Source organism: Microcaecilia unicolor, chromosome 8 (assembly GCF_901765095.1).
Source record: "Microcaecilia unicolor chromosome 8, aMicUni1.1, whole genome shotgun sequence".
In the NCBI taxonomy this organism is placed as follows: domain Eukaryota; kingdom Metazoa; phylum Chordata; class Amphibia; order Gymnophiona; family Siphonopidae; genus Microcaecilia; species Microcaecilia unicolor.
The window spans coordinates 92,904,556-92,930,294 of record NC_044038.1 but is presented as its reverse complement, the minus strand read 5'-3'; the positions used below and the strand labels follow the sequence as shown (position 1 = coordinate 92,930,294).

General features: G+C 47.3%; 1 protein-coding gene across 3 annotated transcripts in view; it reads right to left on the bottom strand.

The window, feature by feature from the left end:
- Positions 1-10,666: 10,666 nt before the first annotated feature.
- PSENEN (presenilin enhancer, gamma-secretase subunit) overlaps positions 10,667-25,739 on the bottom strand; it is a 75,052-nt gene continuing 59,979 nt past the window's right edge. For all 3 annotated transcript variants that reach the window (XM_030211980.1, XM_030211981.1, XM_030211979.1), the window contains exon 4: positions 10,667-13,234. In XM_030211980.1, the coding sequence (XP_030067840.1) occupies positions 13,095-13,234 (140 nt within the window). In that variant the 3' untranslated portion in view covers positions 10,667-13,094. The remainder of the gene's footprint in view (positions 13,235-25,739) is intronic.

The following is a 25,739-nucleotide window of genomic DNA, read 5'->3' as shown; positions in this document are numbered from 1 at the left end:
GGGCCCTTAGGTCTAGGATGGGACGCATCCCCCCTGTTTTCTTTTCCACAAGGAAGTACCTGGAATAGAATCCCAGCCCTTCCTGCCCGGGCTTGACCGCATTGGCGCTGAGAAGGGCGGAGAGTTCCTCTGCAAGTACCTGCTTGTGTTGGAAGCTGTAAGACTGAGCTCCCGGTGGACAATTTGGAGGTTTTGAGGCCAAATTGAGGGTGTATCCTTGCCGGACTATTTGGAGAACCCATTGATCGGAGGTTATGAGAGGCCACCTTTGGTGAAAAACTTTTAACCTCCCTCCGACCGGCAGGTCACCCGGCACTGACACTTGGATGTCGGCTATGCTCTGCTGGAGCCAGTCAAAAGCTCGTCCCTTGCTTTTGCTGGGGAGCCGAGGGGCCTTGCTGAGGTGCACACTGCTGACGAGAGCGAGCGCGCTGGGGCTTAGCCTGGGCCGCAGGCTGTCGAGAAGGAGGATTGTACCTACGCTTACCAGAAGAGTAGGGAACAGTCTTCCTTCCCCAAAAAAATCGTCTACCTGAAGAGGTAGAAGCTGAAGGCTGCCGGCGGGAGAACTTGTCGAAAGCGGTATCCCGCTGGTGGAGCTGCTCTACCACCTGTTCGACTTTCTCTCCAAAAATGTTATCCGCACGGCAAGGCGAGTCCGTAATCCGCTGTTGGATCCTATTCTCCAGGTCGGAGGCACGCAGCCATGAGAGTCTGCGCATCACCACACCCTGAGCAGCGGCCCTGGACGCAACATCAAAGGTGTCATACACCCCTCTGGCCAGGAATTTTCTGCACGCCTTCAGCTGCCTGACCACCTCCTGAAATGGCTTGGCTTGCTCAGGAGGGAGCTTGTCCACCAAGCCCACCAACTGCCGCACATTGTTCCGCATGTGTATGCTCGTGTAGAGCTGGTAAGACTGGATTTTGGCCACGAGCATAGAAGAATGGTAGGCCTTCCTCCCAAAGGAGTCTAAGGTTCTAGAGTCCTTGCCCGGGGGCGCCGAAGCATGCTCCCTAGAACTCTTAGCCTTCTTTAGGGCCAAATCCACAACTCCAGAGTCGTGAGGCAACTGAGTGCGCATCAGCTCTGGGTCCCCATGGATCCGGTACTGGGACTCAATCTTCTTGGGAATGTGGGGATTACTTAATGGCTTGGTCCAGTTCGCCAGCAATGTCTTTTTGAGGACATGATGCATGGGTACTGTGGACGCTTCCTTAGGTGGAGAAGGATAGTCCAGGAGCTCAAACATTTCAGCCCTGGGCTCGTCCTCCACAACCACCGGGAAGGGGATGGCCGTAGACATCTCCCGGACAAAGGCCGCAAAAGACAGACTCTCGGGAGGAGAAAGCTGCCTTTCAGGGGAGGAAGTGGGATCAGAAGGAAGGCCCTCAGTCTCCTCGTCAGAGAAATATCTGATGTCCTCCTCCTCTTCCACGAGGCCTCACCATTGGTATCAGACACAAGTTCACGGACCTGTGTCTGAAGCCGAGCCCGGCTCGACTCCGTGGAACCACGGCCACGGTGTGAGCGTCGAGAGGTAGACTCCCGCGTCCGCACCGGCGAAGCTCCCTCCGCCGACGTGGAGCCTTCCTGGGAGGCGACCGCAGTCGGTACCGCATGCGGCATCGATGTCGGAGACCTCACCCCGGGCAAGGGGAAGGGCGCAACAGCTCTCCCAGGATCTCTGGGAGAACGGCCCAGAGACTCTCGTGCAGAGCGGCCGTGGAGAAAGACGTGGAAGCCGATGCAGGTGTCGATGTCAGAGTCTGTTCCGGGCGTGGAGGCTGTTCCGGGCTGTCCATAATGGAGCGCATCGACAACTCTTGAACAGAGGGTGAGCGGTCCTCTCGGTGCCGATGCCTACTGGGTGCCGACTCCCTCGGCGACCCAGAGCTCTCGGTGCCGATACGGGAAGGGGACCGGTGTCGATGCTTCTTTGACTTTTTGGAATGAAGCATGTCATCGGAGCTTCCCGGCACCGACGAGGAGGACGTAGAATCCAGCCGTCGCTTCTTCGGGGCCGAGGCCGAAGAAGGTTGGTCTCGGGGGCAGGGTAGAGGGAGACCCACCCGAAGGCTCACCGCCACCAGCAGGGGAATGAACAGCCCTCACCTGCACTCCAGTCGAAGCACCACCGTCCGACGACATCAGCAGAAGTGGAGGTCCCGGTACCACCGACGTCGACGCAGCCTTCCGATGTCTCAGCCCCGATGCAGAGGGTCGATGCCTCGATGCACTCGATGCAGTCGCGGCCGAGGACGGAGGTCTGGACGCTGTCGACGTCGATGCACTCGATACTCCCGGTGCCGATGCCGACGAAGAGCCCGAGAACAAAACGTTCCACTGGGCCAATCTCGCTACCTGAGTCCGCTTTTGTAAAAGGGCGCACAGACTACAGGCCTGCGGGCGGTGCCCAGCTCCCAGACACTGAAGACACGACGCGTGCCTGTCAGTGAGCGAGATTACCCGGGCGCACTGGGTGCACTTCTTGAAGCCGCTGGGAGACTTCAATGACATGGGCGGAAAAATCACGCCGGCGAGATCAAAACTCGTGATTGCGTAAGGCACCAAAAAGAGGGGGAGAAAAAATTCGACCTGAGGCCTCAAAAGGGCCTACCCCGAAGACGAAAAGAAACTTACCGGGGCAAAAACTGAAAATAGAGGAAAGGGAAAAAGACCGAAAAGGTCTTCTTCCGAAATCCTTTTTTTTTTTTTTTCTGTAGCGAAAAGTCAAAAGAGACGCGCGAGGTCAACTTAAGGGGCGCGAACGGCGTAACACGACCGTACCGAGCGCGGACAAAAGAAGACTGGCCGGCACGAGCCGGTTTCGGGCGGGAAGACGGCCGCGCATGCGCGGTGTGCATCGGCGCGAGGGCTAGCAAAGGCTTTTGCTAGTGAAGATTCCGATTGGAGGGGCTACCGTGGACACCACCCATCAGTGAGAACAAGCAGCCTGCTTGTCCTCGGAGAAATATATATATATATATATATATCCCCCCTCCCTTTCAAACTCAACAAACAACATCAACTGCTTTCAGTCCTATTTCCTCACTGCCTCGATCCATTGGACTGCTGCTCGTTTCACCTAACCTTCAGCTTGGGTACATCTCCTCCAGGAACTTCAAGTCAGCCGCCCCGCTGATTGCTGGCGCTGCAGTCTCTTGCGCCCCACTCTCTGCCATTTGGGGTGGGCAGCCAATGCTCCCATCGGCCCTCTCTTATCGCTCGCTGTTGGAGTCTCCAAGGGGTCTCCCTCCGGGAACACCTCCTGCGCTTCTGCTATCGAGCGGATCTGGTGCATGTTTCCTTCCTTATAGAACACCAGCGCAAACGGGTGTCACCATCTATATCGCAGGCCCAGCTCACGCAGCTTGATTGTTAGTGGCTTTAACCCACTCTTCTCTTTAAAGTTGCCGCAGCCAGGTCCTGATACACCTCTATGTGGTGTGTATCCCACTTAAAATCAGCTAGTTGCCGGGCCACTTGCAAAATTTTCTCCTTCATCTTATATTCCTGGAAGCAAGCTATAATATCCTTGGGCAAGTTCTGTCTTGTCGGGCCCAGTGCCCGATGCGCTCGTTCTATCTTTATTTCCTCTGGGTTCATTGTAGTTCCATCTACAGAGAGCAGCGCACCTGCTATTTTTTGCACCACCGTCTCCGCATCTTGGTAGGCCGGAGTTTCCGGTATACCCCAGAATCGCAGGTTACAGCATCTGCTTCTATTTTCTAGGTCCTCTAATTTGTCGTTAATTTGTTGTTGTCCCAGTCTGACATCGGAGACCTGCATATCTAGTGAGTGCAGGGCTTCCGATTGGTCTTCCATCCGATTTTCCATTTCGTCAACTCTGTGGCCTACCTCTGCAATTTCTCCTCTCAGGTTGGCACCTAACGTTGCTAGTTCAGCTCGGACCGCCTTCAAATCGGAGCAGATTTCTTGTAGCCACTTGCTTAGCTCTGGCAGCAGCTCTCCCAATCGATCCGTCTGCTCCTGGGATGGGAACAATTCCCTATCCGACTCCTGCGTGTTCAGCACATTCTCTGCTTGCTCCGCCATTTTTTTCTTCGGCGTGCCACTTTCAAATGCAAATTGGGAGAGATTTAGTGCACCTCCGCTCGCCTGCATACTTTCTCCACTTTCCGCGTCCAGTAGCAGTTTTCTAGAGCGTTTTGTGCCCGATTTCGGCGCTGTAGGGAGAGGGGAATCGCTCGTTTTATAGCGGGTGTATCGGAGCTCAGCGCTTAAGCAGCCATTTGGTCCGCTGACCTCACTTCCCCCCTTCTTCCATTTTCTGAAGGCGTTTCTTTTAGCCCTAATAGCTTCCTTCACCTCGCTTTTCAACCATGCCGGCTGTCTTTTGGACTTCCGTCTTTCTTTTCTAATTCGCGGAATATGTTTAGCCTGGGACTCTAGGATGGTATTTTTGAACAGTGATCATGCCTGTTGTACAGTTTTTACCCTCTCAGTTGCCCCCCTAAGTTTTTTTTAACCGTTCTTCTCATTTTATCATATTCTCCTTTTTTAAAGTTAAATGCTAACATATTTGACTTCCTGTGTATAGATACTTCAAGGTTGATATCAAAACTGATCATATTATGATCACTGTTATCAAGCGGCCCCAGTACCATAACATCCCTCACCAGATCATACACTCCACTAAGGACCAAGTCTAGAATTTTTCCTTCTCTCGTCGGCTCCTGCATCAGCTGCTCCATAAAGCTGTCCTTGATTTCATCAAGGAATTGTACCTCTCTAGCGTGTCCCAATGTTACATTTACCCAGTCTATATTTGGATAATTGAAGTCACCCATTATTATCACATTGCCCATTTTGTTTGCGTCTCTGATTTTTTAAATCATTTCTGCGTCTACCTGCTCATCCTGGCGAGGCGGACGGTAGTACACTCCTATCACCGTCCTTTTCCCTTTTATACATGGAATTTCAACCCACAATGATTCAAAGGTGTGATTTGTGTCCTGCTGAATTTGTAATCTATCTGAGTCAAGGCTCTTGTTAATATACAATGCTACCCCTCCACCAGTCAGGTCCACCCTATCACTATGATATACTTTGTACCCCGGTATGACAGTGTCCCACTGGTTATCCTCCTTCCACCAGGTCTCAGTAATGCCTATTATATCTAATTTTTTATTTAGTGCAATATATTCCAACTCTCCCATCTTATTTCTTAGACTCCTAGCATTTGCATATAGACATTTCATTGTTGTTCCTATTTGCCTGATGCTTAGTACTTGCCACTATTGATTTGCCATCTTTTGTCTGATCTTTAGTTGTATTTAAGGGCACCTGGCCTACCATGGTCTGTTGTGCAACCTCACTATCCAGAAACCCTATCTTCCCTGTTTGTGAGGTATCCTTGCAAGATACCTTATCCTGTCGGCCTTCCCCCCATTTCTAGTTTAAAAGCTGCTCTATCTCCTTTTTAAATGCCAACGCCAACAGCCTGGTCCCACCCTGGTTAAGGTGCAGCCCATCCTTTCGGAACAGGCTCCCCCTTCCCCAGAATATTGCCCAGTTCCTAACAAATCTAAAACCCTCCTCCCTGCACCATCGTCTTATCCACGCATTGAGACTCCGGAGCTCTGCCTGTCTCTTTGGCCCTGCGCGTGGAACAGGTAGCATTTCAGAAAATGCTACCCTAGAGAATCCGGATTTGAGCTTTCTACCTAAGAGCCTAAATTTGGCTTCCAGAACCTCTCTCCCACATTTTCCTACTTCATTGGTACCCACATGTATCAAGACAGCCGACTTCTCCCCAGCACTATCTAAAATCCTATCTAGGTGACGCGTGAGGTCCGCCACCTTTGCACCAGGCAAGTCACTAGGCGATCCTCACGTCCACCAGCCACCCAGCTATCTATATGCCTAATGATCGAATCACAAATTACAACAGCTGTCCTAACTTTTCCCTCCCGGGCAGCACTTGGGAGACATATCCTCGGTGCGAGAGGATAGTACATCCCCTGGTGGGCAGGTCCTGGCTACAGGAGTACTTCCTACTTCACCAGGGTGATGCTCTCCTTCTAGGAGACCTCCCTCCTCCAAGGTAGCACCAGGGCTATCAGACTGGAGGTGGGACTTCTCTACAACATCCCTGTAGGTCTCCTCTATATACCTCTGTCTCCCTCAGCTCCACCAAGTCTGCTACTCTAGCCTCAAGAGAACGGACACGTTCTCTAAGAGCTAGGAGCTCTTTGCATCGGGCACACACATATGACATCTCACCAACTGGGGGATAATCATACATGTGACAGTCAATGCAAAAGACTGGATAGCACCCCTCTTGCTGCTGGACTGCTGACTCCATCTTAGTGTTTTTGAGTTTTTCAATAATTTAAAATTTGCTACAGTATTAAGGATATTAGCCTGATATAAAAGTGTCTTTTAGTTTATGTGGAGGGGCATAATCGAACGGAAACGCCTATCTCCATGGGCGTTTATCTCCGAGAACGGGTCCGTGAAGGGGCGGGCCGAACTGAATTTTCGAAAAAATAGACGTTTTTGAGCTGGGCGTTTTTTTTTTAGCGATAATGGAATCTAAAAACGCCCAGCTCAAAAACGTCCTAATCCGAGCCATTTGGTCATGGGAGGGGCCAGGATTGGTAGTACACTGGCCCCCTGATATGCCAGGACACCAACTGGGCACTTTAGGTCAGTGCGGTGGACTTCAGAAAAAGCTCCCACATGCATAGCTCCCTTACCACGGGTGCTGAGCTCCCAACCCCCCTCCCCCAAAACCCACAAATGTACAACACTACCATAGCTCTTAGGGGTGAAGGGGGCACCTACATGTGGGTACAGTGGGTTTTGGAGGCCTCCCATTTACCAGCACAAGTGTTACAGGTGGGGGGGGGGGGGGGGGGATGGGCCTGGGGCCACCTGGCTGAAGTGCACTGCGGTACCCACTAAAAGTGCTCCAGGGACCTGCAGGCCTCTAGGACTGGTTGCTGCTTTATAACATTGGCACACCAGTTGACACCTGAAGACTAATCTCTCCGAAAACGTCCTTTATTGGAATAACCGCCTTTACTCACAGTTAACTGCAGATCAGAGGTTGTGCCCCACTGGCAACGAGTCTCCCTGGTACTGAGATGAGCAGTAGATCAGAGCTGGCAGAATGCTATACAATGCCCTCTTTCAGCCACATTCAAGGGAAGAACTAAGTTGTCTAACGTGGCTAACACAGGAAAGGGAACTAAAACTGGCTTACAAAAATGGCCACTACCGCATGGACTACAACAGGAAACACAACAGGGCACACTCTTACCCAGTAGGCAGGGGGAAAAGCACCATGGGAGAACAGCCTACCAACATCGTGAGACTGTAACACAAGCTAATGAAATCACGGAGCCCAATACCCTACACCCACCACAATGCAATGCTGATGTGACCCTGTACTGCACCCGAGAGCCACATCTGACCCAGGGAAAGGCTGTGAGAGGATCAAACACATTCTGCTGTCATGGATGTGGGTACGGCATTTGAGGCTGGCATACAGGCTGGGAAAAAAGTTTTTAAAGTGGGGATTATTTTGGTGGGAGGGGGTTAGTGACCACTTAGGGAGTCCGGGGAGGTCATCCCCGATTCCCTCCAGTGGTCATCTGGGCAGTTGGAGCACTTTTTTGGGACTTGTTCGTGAAAAAAAAGGGTCCAAAAAAAGTGACCCAAAATTGTGGTAAAAACGCCTTTTTTTAAAATTATCAGCTAAAGACGCCCATCTCTACTTGGCTGATAACCACGCCCCAGTTCCGCCTCCACCACGCCTCCGAATCCCCCCGTCAACTTTATTTGTTTCCGCGACGGAGTGCAGTTGGAAACGCCCAAAATCGGCTTTCGATTATACCGATTTGGGCGCCTTTGCGAGACAAACGTCTATCTCCCGATTTAGGTCGCACTATAGGCGTTTTTCTCTTTCGAAAATAAGCTGGATAGTGTATTGTATGATTTATTGTTTCCTTCTTAGATGGTAATGAAATGTATTTAAAACTCTGTAAGAGCACTCCTTGCTTGTTACCCTAATTACTGTAACTGACTATAAATGAAGAGTTGTCCTAGGGGTGGGTGGGTGGGTGTTGGGAAGGGTGTGTTTTTTTCCTGGTTCTTGTGAGCATTTCTCCTTATCTGACTTGTGTATGTAAGGCAGCCTACCCTTTTTGCTTGTTTTTCCTTTTGTCTCTAGTGTCTGTTATTTGACTGTGCACTGCCTTGTGGATTCCCTTTATCCTTAAGTGCAGTATGGCACAGCCTTGTGCATTCCTATGAGTGGCTTTCCTTTACCCTTGAGTGCCGTGTGGCACAGCCTTGTGTATTCCTATGAGTTGCTTCCCTTTACCCTTGAGTGCCATGTGGCAAAGCCTTGTGTATTCTGATGAGTGGTTTCCCTTTATCCTTGAGTGCCGTGTGGCACAGCCTTATGTATTCTAATGAGTGGTTTCTCTTTATCCTTGAATGCCGTGTGGCACAGTCTTGTGTATTCCTAAGAGTAGTTTCCCCTAATCCTTGAGTGCTGTATGGTACTGCCTAGAGTGTTCCTATGAGTGGCTTCCCTTTCTCAAGTGCCTGGTGGCACACCTTTGAGTAGCTTCCCTCTTTCCTGAGTGCTGTATGGTACAGCTTAGAGTGTTCCTATGAGTGGCTTTCCCTTTTTCCCTGAGTGCTGTGTGGCACAGCAGTATTCCTTTGTGTGGCCTTGTTTTGAGTTTTCCCTGTGAGGTTTCTGTTTGAATTTGAGTGGGTTGCTCTCTTGTTTATCTATGACTACTAGCGCAGCCCCGAGTGGTCTCTCTGTGTGGCACGAGTGGGCTTTCGTTTAGCTGTGTCTACTAGCACAGCCCTGAGCGTCCTCACTGTTTGGTTTCTGTTTGTGTGGGTTGCTGTTCTGTTTAGCTGTGACTACTAGCGCCCTGAGCAGCCTCTCTGTGTGGCATGAGTGGACAGCTCATTCATTTAGCTGGGACTACTAGATCAGCCCTGAGCTACCTCTCTGTGTGATGTCTGTTTGACTTGGTTAGGACTATTTGTTTATAGCTGTGGTTCTAAGCACAGTCCTGTGCTGCCTCCCTGTGTGGTTTTCTTATCTTTTACTTGTGGTTTCTACCATGTGAGTCCAAGTGGGGTAGTCCTTTCCCCTTTACTTACAAATGCACCCGGTCTACTGCTCCTCACTACCTCTCTACCCTCATCTCCCCCTATGTTCCCGCCCGTAACCTCCGCTCCCAGGACAAATCTTTCCTTTCAGTTCCCTTTTCCACCACTGCCAACTCCAGGCTCCGTTCATTCTGCCTTGCCTCACCCTATGCCTGGAACAATCTTCCTCAACCCCTACGCCAAGCCCCCTCCCTACCCATCTTCAAATCTCTGCTTAAAGCTCACCTCTTCAATGCTGCTTTCGGCACCTAACCTTCCGTGAAATATTGCATTCCCTATTAGTCGGACTCTACACTTGTCTTTGACTGGACACTTGTCTCTAGATTGTACACCTGTCTTTTAGATTGTAAGCTCCTTGAGCAGGGACTGTCCTTCTATGTTTGAATTGTACAGCGCTGCGTAACCCTGGTAGCGCTTTAGAAATGTTAAATAGTAGTAGTAGTAGTTTGTGCCTGTGTGTAGGATCTTTTGACCCCTTGGTTGTGGTTCTGTTTAGTGTAGTGTGTTTGCACTGCTTGAGTAGTACTTCCTGAAGAGATTCCGTTCTGTTTCTTTTCCCATCCCTCTGGTATGAGTGGGTTTGGCCTTGCGGCCCGTATGCTTGGATTTATGGGTGGGTGCCAGTTCGGCCCGTATGAGTATCCTCCCTTTGTTCCTGGTTTCTGCTTTTATCAAGTTCCGTTCCTGGTTTGCACTGTAGCGTGGCTTTGGTTTCACCTTGTCTTGAGTGTGCTCTATTTGCCATGTCTGGTATCTTGTCTGGTTCACCTCCGCTCCTCCCCAGAGGACTTGTCTGCTGCAGTCCTGGCTGCAGCCCAAGGGCTCACCATCCTGAGTTCTGTGACAAAGAAAAGGTTTTAGAAATTTTTTTGTAAAAACTTGGGGTAGGAATAGCCTTCCAAAGATGGTTAATTGTAGCTGTTATTACAAAAAAAAAAAATCCACAGCTCCCCTGCACAAACCTGAGCGGATTCTGACAGGGGGGAAAGGCCGAACTGCTGAGATAGACCTTGTCATCAGGGACAGAGTAAAAGAGAGAAAGGAAAGAAAACCTAAAACTTGTCAGACCTGAAAACACTACTGCAACAGTAAGTGATGGGATGGAGACAGTGAAGTGTGGGTTAAAACTGAAAGTATAAATAAGTAAAAGTTTCCCTGATGGAATGGAGAAGCGCAGTGACTTGCTGGAAACTGGAGATGAAAAAGACAATTTTGATAGTTTCCACTTGTGCGGTGTCAGCCTCTCAAAACCATGCTGCAACTCACTTTATTTTGAAAATTTATTATTGTGCAGGAGGGCTGCAGCCATGGTGGCTCCAATGGGTGACATCACCAACAAGTTTGCCTGAACTGCCCTGCTTATGCATGGAGAAATATGAAAACTCCACAATGCTTTAATCAAACACCTGTAGAGGACTACAAATGGATATACCAATTCTAAACGCAAGAAGAATCACACAAAAGATGTTCATAAACTAGATCCATAAGACAAAATGCTGTTAAAGCTGAAAGTATCTTATCTTTTTATTTACTGCCGTACCACTGGTTACACAAAGTTTAAGTTATAGGGGAATTAAACAGGATTAGCTGTTTGGTAGGATGGAGAGCTTAGGAGTTGACACAGTAGAGTAATGACAGTAATTGGAAAAGGATAGAAAGAATGGAATTTATACCGGTCCCTTACAGCTCTTGCCCCACATTACAGGTATGGAATATATAAAGCATACTGAATTAGGCCCTACCAACATTGATTTACTTCCACATGTCCCCATTCTGACACTTGATAAAAAGCTTGGCTCCAAGTTCTTATTTAAACCAGCAGAAATGAAAACTCCTTTGTCCCTCTGAAGCAGAAACTGCCCACCTACTCCAATTGGCTTTTGTACCTAAACCTTCTTCAACCGACTCCAAGATCACCTGAGAGTTTAAACCACAGCCAGAAAACCATTTCCAGCCCATGGTGCTCAATCAGCCTGCTTACCTTTTTTTTTAAATTTGCAGTCTTACTGGCCCACTGCCATATTATAGCTCTAAGGCTTCTATGGATGTCCTTGGCAGGAAGCAAAAACAATCTTGGTGTTTATAGCAGGTGCAAGATTCTAACAGGCACATGGACTACTTCTGCCCCTCTCTCTCTTACCACTCCCAATGCACCCATGTGCAGCTCCAGCTGCTACTGCACAGAACTCTCTTGCCACAGTGTTAATGCCCTGGTCCTCCTCTTCCTGTGGTTGCACAGTTCATTAATCAGCAGTTGTTCAAATGTAGAGCCAGGCAGTTCAAACTGATGATCAGTAAATCATATGCCTGCAGGAAGAGGAGCAATGAGGCGCTTGCACTGTGGCAGGATTCAATGGGGCAGAATCTGGAGCTGGGCACAAGGGAGGTATGAGAGGGAAACCTAGGTGTATGCCACAGCAAGAGTTAGAGAGGACATGCAAGTGCACACACCAGCAGCAGAAAATTTCTGGATATGTCTAGGAGCCAATACCTGCTTCAGGTATAGAGAAATTTTGCGATTTCAAAATAGGGCTCCTCTCTGCCACACAGAAAAGAGGCTGGAGAAGAAACGGGACAAGAGAAAACAAAAAAGGCATAAAAGGATAAAAAAAAGAGAGGGGGGAAATTCTCACCACCCTTAAAGAAATGAGGGGCAGAATCAGGGACCCCATCTGTTCCTCTTTTCCCCTGGGTGACCTCCTCCAGCCCCTGGGGCAGGCAACAGCAATAAATACAGTCCCAACAGAGAGGAAAGAAACCTCAACCCATACCCTAAATACTCTTAGACAGCTTGTTGAATCTAATGCAGCAGCACTAAAAATGGAATGTTCAAACATCAGCTCGCCTGCTACCACTTATGCTTTTTATTTCTGTCTACTCTGTCGTTTTATTGTTACAATAAACAGGTCCCAAAGTATAATAAGACATTAGCTGTTTAATAAGGAAATAAGCATGTGCACTATTAGCAACTATTAAGTCCCAGGTTAAACAGCTAATGCAGAAAATGCCATTTTGGCTTGTGGAAATGGGAAGCAACTGTGCCTTACAGTTAATAGATTGTTACTATGTATAAACTTAATTTGGCAGATAAAGCACAGCACATGCTGTACAGTCAACACACTGTAGCAACTTCCTCTATGCTGCCTGACAGCCCTCTCAATAATGTTGGAGACATCCCCAATAGTCATAATAAGGGTTCTGCATTTACTACAAGTTAAATTTAGCATGGATCCTGAATAACTAGAAGCCCCTCTGCACTTTAAAAATAGGGGCCTTTTTTCCTGTATTTCTACATTTTAAATACAAAGTGCACACGCTTGTTATTATGGCAAGATGTACCAGTTACTTCCCCTTCCACACCCTGATTCTGGTTTTCTATGTTCTGTCCTGTATTCATACTTATTTTTCTCTCTAACGGCTACATGATGGGCCAAAGAGAACCAGCATAGCTGCTCCCAATTTGCTCAAGATTCATAAGGGTAAGAGGAGAAACAGGGATAGCTTTTAAAACCTTCACACGCTAATATCACCTCAAATACTAAATTAAGAATTACTATCAGTACTGCTGCTTTAAGTGTACTAAAGACAGGTTTGGGGCTGTATAGCCTGAGGTGCTCCTGAGCACCTCTCATTTACCTTGAAGAAAGAACGCCTAGTGGTGAATTACTTTAAGCACAGGCAGGAATCACCCAGCCACAACATAGGTGTGGGACAGAGAAGGAGACCTGCCTGGATAGCAGAAATCCAAAAGATAAAGGGAGGACTCCTAGTTTAGTGGCACAGGTGGGGGGACATGCTCATTGTGTCTGTCACTGCTAACAATTGTGCCAATACCAAGTCCATGGTTCCGGCAGGGCCAGTCCAACACACAATGTAGTCCTGAAAATTTTTGCTTGTGCAAACAGGATTTCTCCTGGTTTAGTCAAGGAATCCCCAAAGGGATAGTGAAGGAGAGGTAGTCCCCAGTGGCCCCCCAATGTGCCCGCTGCATCTGGTAGATAGTAATCCATGTGGTCAGAGCTACAATCCAGAGGAAGAGACCCGCAGCTGAACGGATGACATCTGAAAAAGGAGAGATACATAGATTCAGCAGTAGCCACATGCCAGTCTTATAGTACCAATCCTTCCTCCTTCTCTACAGCAGGCTCATTCAGCAGTAGCCACATGCCAGTCTTATAGTACCAATCCTTCCTCCTTCTCTACAGCAGGCTCAGACTCATTTTTTGTTTACTCCTTCTGCAAGCATAACTCTACCTTATGTCTCACTTTTTCCCTCTAATTTCACCCCAATACTTGCCTTCTCCACAAAGAAAAAGGGCAATTTTTGTGCCTGTGAGTCAGCACATTCTGTGCTCAATCACAGGTTATTACTGTTCATTTCCTGAATCACTATAAGCCTCCTTCTCTTCCAGCAGTCATTCAGGGGATAGACATAGCAGCCTCCCTGAATCTGCCCCCTACTGCTGCATCTTCCAAAAATCAGTAGTAGTAGGAATTGGGCTGGACACCCGAGCGTGCCCATCCCATGTCTGAATCTGCTGGTTCATGCTCCTCACCCCTTTATCTGTTTATCCTTTCAAACAGTACTAGGAGTAGAGGCATGCTAAGAAACCGATAGGTAACACATTTGAAACAAATCAAAATGTAGATTTTTTTTTAAATGCAAAACACAGTTAAGCTGATAGAGGAGGCTGAACGAAACTGGGTTTTATTTTTCAGTTTTGGCCGAAACCGAACTATTTGAAAGCTTTCGGCCAAAATAAACTGCAGCCAAAAATCATCATCTGGTTTTAGCTGAAGCCAAAACAAAAAACTCAAGTCTGGTTGTGTGAATGTGAACCAGAGAGGGCTGCTGGGAATTGTCAGAGCTTACAGTCTGCATGCCTCTGCTAAATCCACAGTATCCAAGCCAGAATATAATTTAAATAATGAAAGACCATATTTTTACCTCCAAGCAAAACAGCCTCTGCGCACATGGAAAAAAGAAGCAAGCTTTATTAATTAGTTTCCATAGTGTACAATCCTTTTTTGCATAGTTTTAAACAAACTTTCTTCTAGAGACAAAAACTTAACTGTAACTAGTAGCAGGGCATAAACTTCGTCTTAAAAGAAAGTTACTTTCTGTTCTTGCCTGGAAGCGAGGTAGCAGTGCTAAGGATCCGAATTAGGTGTTAAAAGTGTGAAGAAGGTAGAATAGTTGTAAAGGTTACTAGGGCAATCTGGTTACTGCGTTAGCTTTAAAGGGTCTGTTTGAAGAAGTCCCCTAGTTGAATCATCAAAACTACATAAAAAGAGGAAAGGTGCCAGGAAACGTTTTTTCTGAGAAGCTCCGATGCCCAGATAATCGAAAGCCATGTGCCGTTACAAACCGCTCTAAAAATAGCGCTGGAACAGTGCAGGGCTTACCGCCCCTATGATCAGAGATAATAGCATGCAAATTTATGTGCACTATTATCTCTGATCATAGGGTAAAGTGCAGGAGGGTTGTGGCTGAGCCTCCTGCATGACAGGACTGGGCTGTCAAAAGCCTAGACCTATCAAACACATGGGCTGGTGGTCTGTGGGACCACCAGACCCCAAACAGCATGGCCCTGGTGGCCTAGTGCCCCCACCGACCACCCTGGGCCAGCGACACAGGGGCTGGCAGTCCGGAGCATCTCCAGCTCCCTTACCCCCCAGCATCCCCCAAAGAAAAGCCCTGGTGGCCCGCCCCCCTGCCCTAGTGGCCCTCTTCTCCGCCCCAGCTACCTTTGTTGGAGGAGGGAGGTAGACTCCCTCCTCTTCCAGCAGCGCCGCCTCGAAAATGGCAGCCTCCAGTCCTGCCCAGTGCATCCTGGGATGCGCTGGGCGGGGCTTCACACCATATAAGGGAGTTTCTTCCTTACATGGTATGATGCTGCAGAGCTGTTGGAAGTCTACCTCCCTCCTCCAACAAAGAAACGGGGGGGGGGGGGGGGGGGGGAGGGAGGGGGGCTTGATTTGCAGCCCACTGGGCCATCAGGGCTTTTCTTGAGGGGATGCTGGGGTTGGAGACCCACCAGATCTCCAGTCCCCCCTGAACTTGTGTTGGGGGGCATGGGGGGCCTGCTAGCATGCAAATGATGCTGGACAGGGCTCACCATACCTCCCCCATGGTCTGCAAACCCTAACGCCAGCTCTGAACTGGTATAGGGTTTGCCACGCTGCTTGCTGATCATCGGGGAGGAATATGTTTAGCATGCATTTGCATGCTACTTGTGCTAAGAGCCCTGTTTTGCATGCATTTGTATGATAGTTTTGTTCGGATCCCACGAGCGTGTCATTCCACACACTTGGGGGCTCTGATCATGGGGCAGTAGCAAACGCAGGCGCTAGTATGGTGCTAATAGCCTCTAGCGCCTGTATTTGCTTCTGATCATCGGCCCATCAGAGAAGATAATCAAAGCACAGAGTACAAAAAAAATGTTCACTTACCCAGAGAAATGTTATTTAAAAAGTTGAGGTTTAAAAGAGGTAAGGTAGGTTCACTGATAAAAGATAGCTAGAATTTAAAAAAACAAACAAACTTTATTAACTAACTAGTCTCCCTACCCTGTTCCCCATGGTTTCTAAAACTTGAACCATAGCATACAGTATTGACACTCTAGAAGGCACAGCAAGGCCTAGTTCAGTTTTGTGGATAAAGGTGAGCCGGTTGATGTAGTGTATCTGGATTTTCAGAAAGCTTTTGATAAAGTTCCTCATGAGAGAATCCTGAGAAAATTAAAAAGCCACGGAATAGGAAGGGAAGTGGGACTTGATATACCGCCTTTCTGTGGTTTTTGCAACTACATTAAAAGTGGTTTACATAGTATATACAGGTACTTATGTGTACCTGGGGCAATGGAGGGTTAAGTGACTTGCCCAGAGTCACAAGGAGCAGCAGTGGGAATTGAACCCAGTTCCCCAGGATCAAAGTCTGCTGCACTAATCACTAGGCTACTCCTCTTTCTGCGGTTTAGGAATTGGTTAGAGGGTAGAGTTAAATGGCCATTTTTCTCAATGGAGGAGAGTGAATAGTGTCATGCCGCAGGGATCTGTACTAGGACTGGTGCTATTTAACATATTTATAAATGACCTTTTTATCGTTCCTTGGTGTGACCACACCTAAAATATTGTGTTCAATTCTGATCACCACATCTCAAAAAAGATATAGTGGAATTAGAAAAGGTACAAAGAAGGGCAAAGAAAATAAAGGGGAAGGGACGACTTCCCTATGAAGAAAGGCTAATGCGGCTAGGGCTCTTCACCTTGGAGAAATGAAGGCTGAGGGGAGATATGACAGAGGTCCATAAAATAATGAGTGAAGTGGAACGGGTAGACGTGAAGCATTTGTTTACTCTTTCAAAAAATACTAGAATTAGGGAGCGTGCAATGAAGCTACAAAGTAGTAAATTTAGAACAAATTTGAGAAAATATTTCTTCACTCAACGTGTAATTAAACTCTGGAATTCGTTGCCAGAGAATGTAGTAAAAGCAATTAGTTTAGCAGGGTTTAAAAAAAGGTTTGGATGGCTTCCTAAATGAAAGTTCATAAACCACTATTAAAATGGACTTAGGAAAAATTCACTGCTTATTTCTAGAATAAGCAGCATAAAATGTATTGTACTGTTTTGGGATCTTGCCAGGTACTTGTGACCTGGATTGGCCACTGTTGGAAACAGGATGCTGAGCTTGATGGACCTTTGGTCTATCTCAGTATGGCAATACTTACTATTTAAAGTTGTCAAAATGCATGCAGATTATGAAAAATTGCAGGAAGACCTTAGGAAATTGGAAGACTAGCATCCTAATGGCAGATTAAAATTAATGTAGACAAATGCAAAGTGATGCACATTGGGAAGAATAATCCAAATCATAGTCACCTGATGCTAGGGTCCACCTTAGAAGTCAGCACTCAAGAAAAAGATCTAAGTGTAATAGTAGACAATACGCTGAAATCTTCTGCCCAGTATGCAGTGGCGGAGGCCAAAAAAGCAAACAGGATGCTAGGAAGTATTAGGAAAGGGATGCAAAATAAGACCAAGAATATTGTAAAGCCTCTGTATCACTCCATGGTGCGACCTCACCTCGAATATTGCATTCAATTCTGGTTTCCATATCTCAAAAAAGATATAGCGGAATTAAAAGGTTCAAAGAACGACCAAAATGATAAACATGATGGAACTCCTCTCGTATGAGAGGGGAGGCTAAAGAGGTTAGGCCCTTTCAGCTTGAAAAAGAGACAGCTATGGGGAGATATGATTTATATCTATAGAATCCCGAGTGGTATAAAACAGGTTTAGACATGAATCGATTTTTCACTCTTTCAAAAAGTACAAAGACTGGGGGACACAATGAAATTACATAGAAATACTTTTAAAACAAACAGGAGATGCACGAATTAGAAAAAGCACGCCTGGACCTCGAAAATAGAATTGATGATCTCGAAAACAGGGGAAGGCGAAATAACCTCCGGTTTCGTGGAGTCCCGAAAGGGGGTGAAACGGAGGATGTAATGCAAATCATGCAAACCATGTACGCTACTTTACTGGGCCCTGAGGCTGGGGAACAAAATATAAACTTGACAGAGCGCACAGAACACTTGGCGCTCAAAAGGAACAAGTGCGAGATATCATCGTACGCTTCCACAAGTATGATATCAAGGAGCAGATCCTGGGAAAAGCTCGAAAGGCGCAGTCTTTTGAATATGGGGGTGCCAAGATTTTGGTGTACCAGGACTTGTCACAGTACACCCTGCAGCAGTGTCGCTCTTGACATCCTAACCAAAAACCAACTACAGTACAGATGGGGCTTTCCTTTCTTCCTGAATTTTACTTTAAAAGGAAGTAAATACCTTGTGAAATCCTTGCAGGAAGCCTAGGAAGCACTGCATACGGCGGAGTTAGTGAGCTCTTCGGTTCCGCTGGGGGAGCTGTCCTCATCCACGAAGGCTAAACTACAGGGATGGCAGCGGGTGCTGGGCTCGGCGCGGCGTGGCAAATCAAAGAGATGAGCGGATGGACTGAGTATACGAATTTTGATATGTTTGATATTTTCTCTGTTTTCCTTGAGATGCTATAGCGAATGGGTCTGGACTGGAGGGGCCTTAGGGCTATAAGGGATGTGTGATGGCAGGAGCGTATGGATGGGGTGATATGTTGCAACTGGAGTGTAATGACTTTGTATTGATAGGCTTGGTAAGGGGGTATGGAATGTAGTAGGAAAGGGGGTCTTGATGCACAGGATGGCTATAATATGAGGAACTATATTGAGGTGGGGAGGGGGGGATAGGGAGCTGGGATGCTAAGGGTGTTGTGATTAACTTCCTTGAAACCCACCTAGGGCGCTATATACCTCCGGTTGGTGTAATAATGGGGGATGGGAGGGAGGAATTGTGGAAGGGAGAGGGCGGGAACCGGGAGGAGGAAGAGGGAAAGGTCTCATTGCTTAAGTTCTATGTTGCTCACCATATGGCTGTTGGGGATTGCTTGTGGGTTGCCGCCATTAGCCGGCTCTGTATAATGATATGTGCCCGGATTTGAAGGTAGTCTCTTATAATGTTAAGGGACTGAAAATGCCCCAGAAAAGACAGAAGCTCTATAGGGAACTCCACCAACTAAAGCCGCACATAGTCCTCCTGCAGGAGACGCACCTACATCGCAAACATGAAAAATTTCTCTCCTGCCCTGGCTATTCGGGGGTGTATGGGGCCTCGGGTGAAGTCTTTAGAAAGGGAGGAGTAGCGATACTATTGCATTCATCTATGGGGGCACAGGTAACACGAATTAAACGGGACCCAGGGGGGGGCGATACATATTCCTTCAGCTAATGCAAGATCAGACACCTTTTAAAGTAGCATCAATATATGCCCCTAATAGTGGTCAGGTAGAATTTTTTACTAAGGTTAGAAACTCCCTGGCGACTTTTGTCTCAGGTGCACTCATAATGGGGGGGGGGGGGGGGGGGGGGCCATTTCAACGCAGTCATAACCCCAGGACTGGATCGTTCAGGGGCAGCTAGAACAGAGGGACAAAAAGAGGCGCAAGCCCTGGCCTCCCTAGCTTATTCTATGGGAACCTTGGACTTATGGAGACTAACACAGAGCAGAGAGGGACTATACTTTTTACTCCCCAGTACATGACTCGTACTCCCGAATTGACTATATATTCCTAGACACTACCTTAGTAGAACTGGGACCTGATGCTGGCATTGGTAGTATGAAAATATCGGACCATGCACCAGTGTGGGTCACCCTGCCCCATATTCAGGCAGAAATAAAAGATAGGAGATGGTCCTTGAATACGAGTTTGCTACAAGAGGGACAAGTAGTGGAGGGATATAGACAACTGCTTAAGGAATACTTGGAGACCAATGTTGACTCGGGTCCGGAAATGCATGTAGTATGGGACGCATTGAAGGCAGTCTCCAGAGGCTACTTCCTGCAGTTAGCCAGTAAACGCTCCAAGGCCCGCAGGTCTCAAATAACAGCTTGCTTAGGGTGGATACACATCCTAGAGCAGCAGCATAAAGCATCTGGGTCGCCACACACCTGGGACGCATTGTGTAAAGAAAAAATGGCATTGGACTCTGTGTACTCGGAGCACATTGATCTGATGAGGTAGAGGCAGGGATTTAAATCTTATGAGTTCACAAATAAGGCGGGGCGATTACTAGCATTGAGGCTACGCCGGCAGACAGTAGATAGAAAGGTTCACCAGGTGAAGGATGGTGTAGGCGGCATGTTGATCTACAGCCCCTCCCTACCTCTCTACCCTCATCTCCCCTTACATTCCTACCCCTAACCTCCGTTCTCAAGACAAATCCCTCCTGTCAGTACCCTTCTCCACCACCGCCACCAACTCCAGGCTCCACCCTTTCTGTCTCGCCTCACCCCATGCCTGGAATTCCCTGAGCCCATATGCCAGGCCCCCCTCCCTGCCCATCTTCAAAGCCTTGCTCAAAGCCCACCTCTTCAATGTCGCCTTCGGCACCTAACCATCATTCAGGAAACCTGGACTGCCCCTACTTGACATTTCGCCCTTTAGATTGTAAGCTCCTTGGAGCAGGGACTGTCCTTTATGTCAAAAATTTTTTTTTTAATTTATTCATTTTTCAGTACAATACAAAGCCATTTACAACATTGTTCAGTTCCATATTGAATTTGTTGTAACCTATCAACCATAAACTTAAACATTCAAAATCTTTGTTTGCGATCAAATATAGAAACCTCATTCTCTTTTCCTCTCCCCCACCCCCTCCCCATCCCTACGTCTGTGTGTCTGAGTTATTCGTGACCTTGTTATTGGACAACCATGTGTTATACAAGTCCCACATTTTATGGTATTGAACAATTTGGCCATTAAGTAATGCAGTAAGTTTGGACATTAGCTGAATGGATCTCAATTTTTCTATAACCAAGGGTAGTTCAGGTAGTCGTGGTTTTTTCCATGATGCAGCTAGGACCATCTTACCCGCTACAAACACCTGGGTGGCAAACCGATGGATATGATTTTTAGTTCCTGGCGGCTTAAAGTGTAGCAGGCAGGTGTCTAGTTTCATGGGGTATTCTATTTCTGTCACTTTATGCACCAGGTCCACTATGCTTTCCCAATACCTTTGTGCATGTTTACATGTCCACCATATGTGGTGCATATCGCCCACCTCCCCACATTGTCGCCAGCAAAGATCTGAGCCTGATTTAAACATACTGACCAGGCGGCTAGGGGTGTAGTACCAATTATACAAAATCTTGTGTCCGTTCTCCATCATTGCACTGGATATTGATACTTTTAATAGGGATCTAAAAGCTTGTGCCCACTGTTTGGGTTCATAGGTGACCCCCATTGCCTTTTCCCATTTTTCTGTATAATGTTCCACCGGTTGGGAGTGGGCCAATAAAGCTCTATATATCCTTGATATACTACCCCTGCCTCCTCCTCCCATTAACCCCTTTTCCAGCGTTGTTTCAGCTAAACTAAGCTCTTCCCTTGCTTTACGGTGAATAAAATCTCGCACTTGGTAGTATTGGAAGGCCTGAAGAGGTGAAAGCCCATGTTCTTGGCTTAACTCTCGGAAGGTAGGAACGTGCCCCTCATCACACATTTGACCCAGTTCCCGCAGACCCATAGTTTCCCATTCCTCATAGGTCGTGTCTAGTGCTCCTGGTATGAATTGAGGGGTATATCTAAGGAATGCATGTTTAAAGTATATCCTCCCAGGGAAAAACTTCTCCCTAACCTTGTACCAGGTGTTCAATGGCCATTGAATCAAAGATGGACTGTTTCTTATTATCTCTTTCAATTGTTGTTTCGGTAGCCATGGTATTGCCCCAAGTGGGAACGGTTCCAGCCAACTCTGTTCTATACGGGCCCATATCTTCCCATTACCCTGCAACCAGATTGCTAAGATTCGCAAGTGTGCTGCATTGTAATATTCCCGAAATGCAGGGACCCCCATGCCCCCCTTGTCTCTCAATTGACACAGCGTCTCCCGCTGCACCCGGGGCGGCCTTTTTCTCCAGATAAATGAAAACACTTTTCTCTGCAAGCCTCGGAAGAAATCATCTGGTATGTCAATTGGTAAGGCCATGAATAAATATAGGAGCTTCGGGAGGACAATCATTTTGATAGCATTGATCCTTCCCATCCATGATAGTGTTAAGCCCTCCCATCTCTCCAAAGCCCGAAATAGGTCTAATGCCTTCGTTGGGAAGTTGCTTTTAAAGACTTCCTCCAGACTTCGAGGTATATTAACCCCTAAATATCTTATGTATTTACCGGCCCATTTATATGGGAACTGGAGCTTCAACTGATCTATTTGATTACTGGGCATATTTATTTCCAGTGCCTCGGACTTGTCAAAATTTATTTTAAAACCCGAGACGGCCCCATACGCCTGTATTTCTTCTCCGATTTTTGGAAAAGCAGAAAGGGGGTCTTTTAAGATAAGCAGAATATCATCTGCAAAAAGGAGTATTTTAGTTTCAATCCCTCCCCCTCTCATACCCCGGATTCCAGGGTTTGATCTAATTTTAGCTGCCAAGGGCTCCATCACTAGAGCAAAGAGCAGCGGTGATAGTGCACAGCCCTGCCTAGTACATTACATAGTACCTCTATGTAATGAGAAGGGGGAGGATAAGACCCTATTGACTCGCACCGCTGCCCTCGGGGTTTTGTATACTGAGTGTAACCACTCTGCAATTCTCCCCCCAATACCCGCCTTCTTTAGTACTGCAAACAAAAATGGCCAGCGGACCCGGTCGAAGGCCTTTTCAGCGTCCAAAGATAATATACACATGGGGTGTTTGTAATCTGTGCCCCTTGGATAACCTGCAAAGTTCTTCTTATGTTATCAAAAGTTTGGCGATTCTGCACGAATCCTGCCTGATCTTCATGAGTTAGCAAGGGGAGATATTTCTGTAATCTAGTGGCCAAACTTTTTGTAAATATTTTGTAATCTACCCCCAGTAGTGAGATAGGTCTATAAGAGCTACATAGGAGAGGATCCTTGCCTGGTTTGGGTAACACTGTTATTGTTGCCATATTCCAGGTCGGCAGTAGGCCTGTGCTCTCATCTATGAAGTTGAATACTTTCACCAGGAGGGGAGACAGTATTTTCCTAAAGGTCTTATAAAACTTATTAGTGAACCCGTCTGGTCCCGGAGCTTTATTAAGAGACAGTCCCTTGATTGTTTGCGCCACTTCTTCGGCTGTGATGGGGCTACCTAACGTTTGATCAGCACCTTCCGGGAGTACTGGGAGATCTATCCCTGCTAAAAATTTGGCTGCCTCCTCGGGATTCTGTTCTATTTCTGATGTATAAAGTTTTTTATAGAATTCCCGAAAGGCAGACTCCAAAAACTCATAATCAGAATGCACCATCCTACCCTCATCCCGTAACCCCCTAATCATATTTCTGCTGGCATGCTGTTTTAATTTGTGGGCTAATAGTCTACTTTGTTTATTGCCAAATTCAAAATATGACTGGCGCACCCTTAGTAGTTTTTCAGAGATATCCGCTAATTCAAGATCGTGCAGTTGCGATCGTAAATCGTGAGCCTGAGTTGTGAGATTCGCAAGGTCTGAACCCTCCCCCCGTTGCAGGAGTGCCTCTGTCTTAGCCAGTTGCTGACGAATGTCATTCTCCTTTGCACATCGAGCTTTCCATACCCGTGATCTGAGAGCTATTAAGTGGCCCCTTATTACTGCTTTAAGGCCTTCCCACAAAACTGTTGGAGAAACTTCTCCATTATCATTGAAGCTAATATAGTCTTTAATGGACTGTTCCACTTGGGATAAGTTGCTTGGATCAGCCAGTAACGTGTCATCAAGACGCCAGGGGGGTCTCGGTCTTTTGGGTCCCAGTCCACGGAGTTGTAATGTCACCGGGGAATGATCAGACCAGGTGCGGGGAAGTATTTGCAAGGAGTCAGCTCGACCCAAGAGAGAGGCATCTCCTAACCACATATCTATCCTGGATGAAGTGTGGTGCACTGTGGAGAAGTGTGTATACGTTCGTGCCATAGGATTATCCTTACGCCAGTAATCTATCAACTGCCAGCGTGTAAGGAATTCTTGAAGCTTCCATCTATCTTGCCTAGCATAAGCTGTCCTGGTCGTGGAATTATCTAAACATGGGTTCACTGTGAGGTTAAAGTCTCCTCCCAATAGCAAGGATCCCTCAATGTTCCTAATGAGCAGTTGGTCTAGTTCTTTAAAGAATTCTTCATGATGTATATTGGGTCCATAGACATTTACCACTGTGTATATTTGGCCTGTTAATTCAAAGACTATGAGTAGGTATCTCCCGTTTTTATCTTTTATCACTTTCTTTATCCCCCAGGGCTTATTACCACGGAACACAATTAACACTCCCTTGCTTTTTGCATTGTCATTACTAGAAGCAAAGTGTATAATTGGGTATTGCTTATGGCTACATAGGTCTTCATAACGCGGTTTGAGGTGGGTCTCCTGTATAAAGCCAATATCTATCTGTAGCCTCAACAGCTCCCGGAATAGCAACTGCCTTTTCCTGGGGATGTTCAGCCCTCTTACATTCAGCGACATACATTTAATATCACCCATGATCTAATAGTGTTGGTGTATCTTCTCTCATGTCCCTTTTTTCCCATTGGTCATTGTTCCATGATAGGTCTATTTCCCTTGTCACACAGAATTGCTCCCCACCCACCCCCTCCCTCCCCTTGGTAGTCCCTTCCCCCCCCTCCCCAAATTCCCCTAACACATTTATAACACCCCATGGAGTACCAATGGGTGTCTATGTAGAGAGGAAGGAGCAGCCGCCCCGCTGTCTACTCACCCCACAGAGTTGTCTCATCTAGCGCTATTTTTATCCAGCGCTGGAGATTACCTTAACTTAAGCAACTTATTCAACATCAGTAACTATAAGTCCAACTTTTCTCCAACTTTTAAGTCTAATTGTTCTCAGGTGACTCTCGCAGCCGACTGCTGGCGTTGTAGTCTTCTAGGGCCTTTCCCCACTCTCTGCCATTTTGGTGGCAGGGACCGGGAGTTGGTTTTCTTCTCGGGGCCTGTATCTCTCCTCTCTTCCGGCTCTACTGTCTCTGGACAAATTGCTCTTGCTTCCTCAATAGATTTTATCAGGTGCATAGTCCCGTCTTTATAAAAGGTTAATGCAAAAGGATGTCTCCACCTGTATTGAATTTTGAGTTCTCTCAGGTGCCTAGTGAATGGTTTCAGATCTGCCCTCCGCTTCAATGTCATGGCTGCCAGGTCTTGATATACTTCAATAGCATAGGAATCCCATTTAAAGTCTGGGGTCTGACGAGCCATTTTTAGCACCTGTTCCTTAAGTTTGAAGCTGGAGAAGCAGGCAATAATATCTTTTGGTTTGTTATTGCGTGCTGCACCCAAAGCTCTATGCGCTCTTTCCAACTGTATTGTTTCGGCCTCCACACTATCTCCATTCACTGAAAGCAATGCACTAACCAGTTTTTGGACCACGTGCTCGCAATCTTGGTAAGTGGACGTTTCTGGCAGGCCCCGGAATCTGAGGTTGTTGCGGCGACCCCGGTTTTCCAAATCCTCGATTTTGTCTAGCAGCTGGTGCTGGTCTCCTTGCAGCTCACTCATCTGCTGGTCCAAGGCTCCAATTGCTTCACTGTGCGCGTCAACCTGCGTCTCCGTTTCCTCTAGGCGAGAGCCTAATTCCCGGATCTCTCCTCTCAGGTCTTCTTTAAGCGTTGCCACTTCGGCCCGTAGGACTTTCAAGTCGGAGCTTATGTCGTGGAGCCAGGCTTCTAAATTCGGGGGAACACCTCTCTCTGGGTCTGTTGCGGTTTGCAGTTCTGGCGCGTTTTCCGCAGGCCTTGCTTTTCCTCCGTTCGCCGTCTCTTTTGTCTTCCGCGCATCCGCCACTTTGACCCTTAGTGCCGCAGCTCCTTCTGAGAAGGCAAAACGTGAGAGGTACGCCACCTTCGGGTTTATTTTATGAGCGATTCCACTGCTCTAACGTTGCTGCAAAACGCGAGCGCTATTTTTCTTTTCTCCAGCCACGATTAGATCGCTTTTATTGCTAAGTTCCTCCG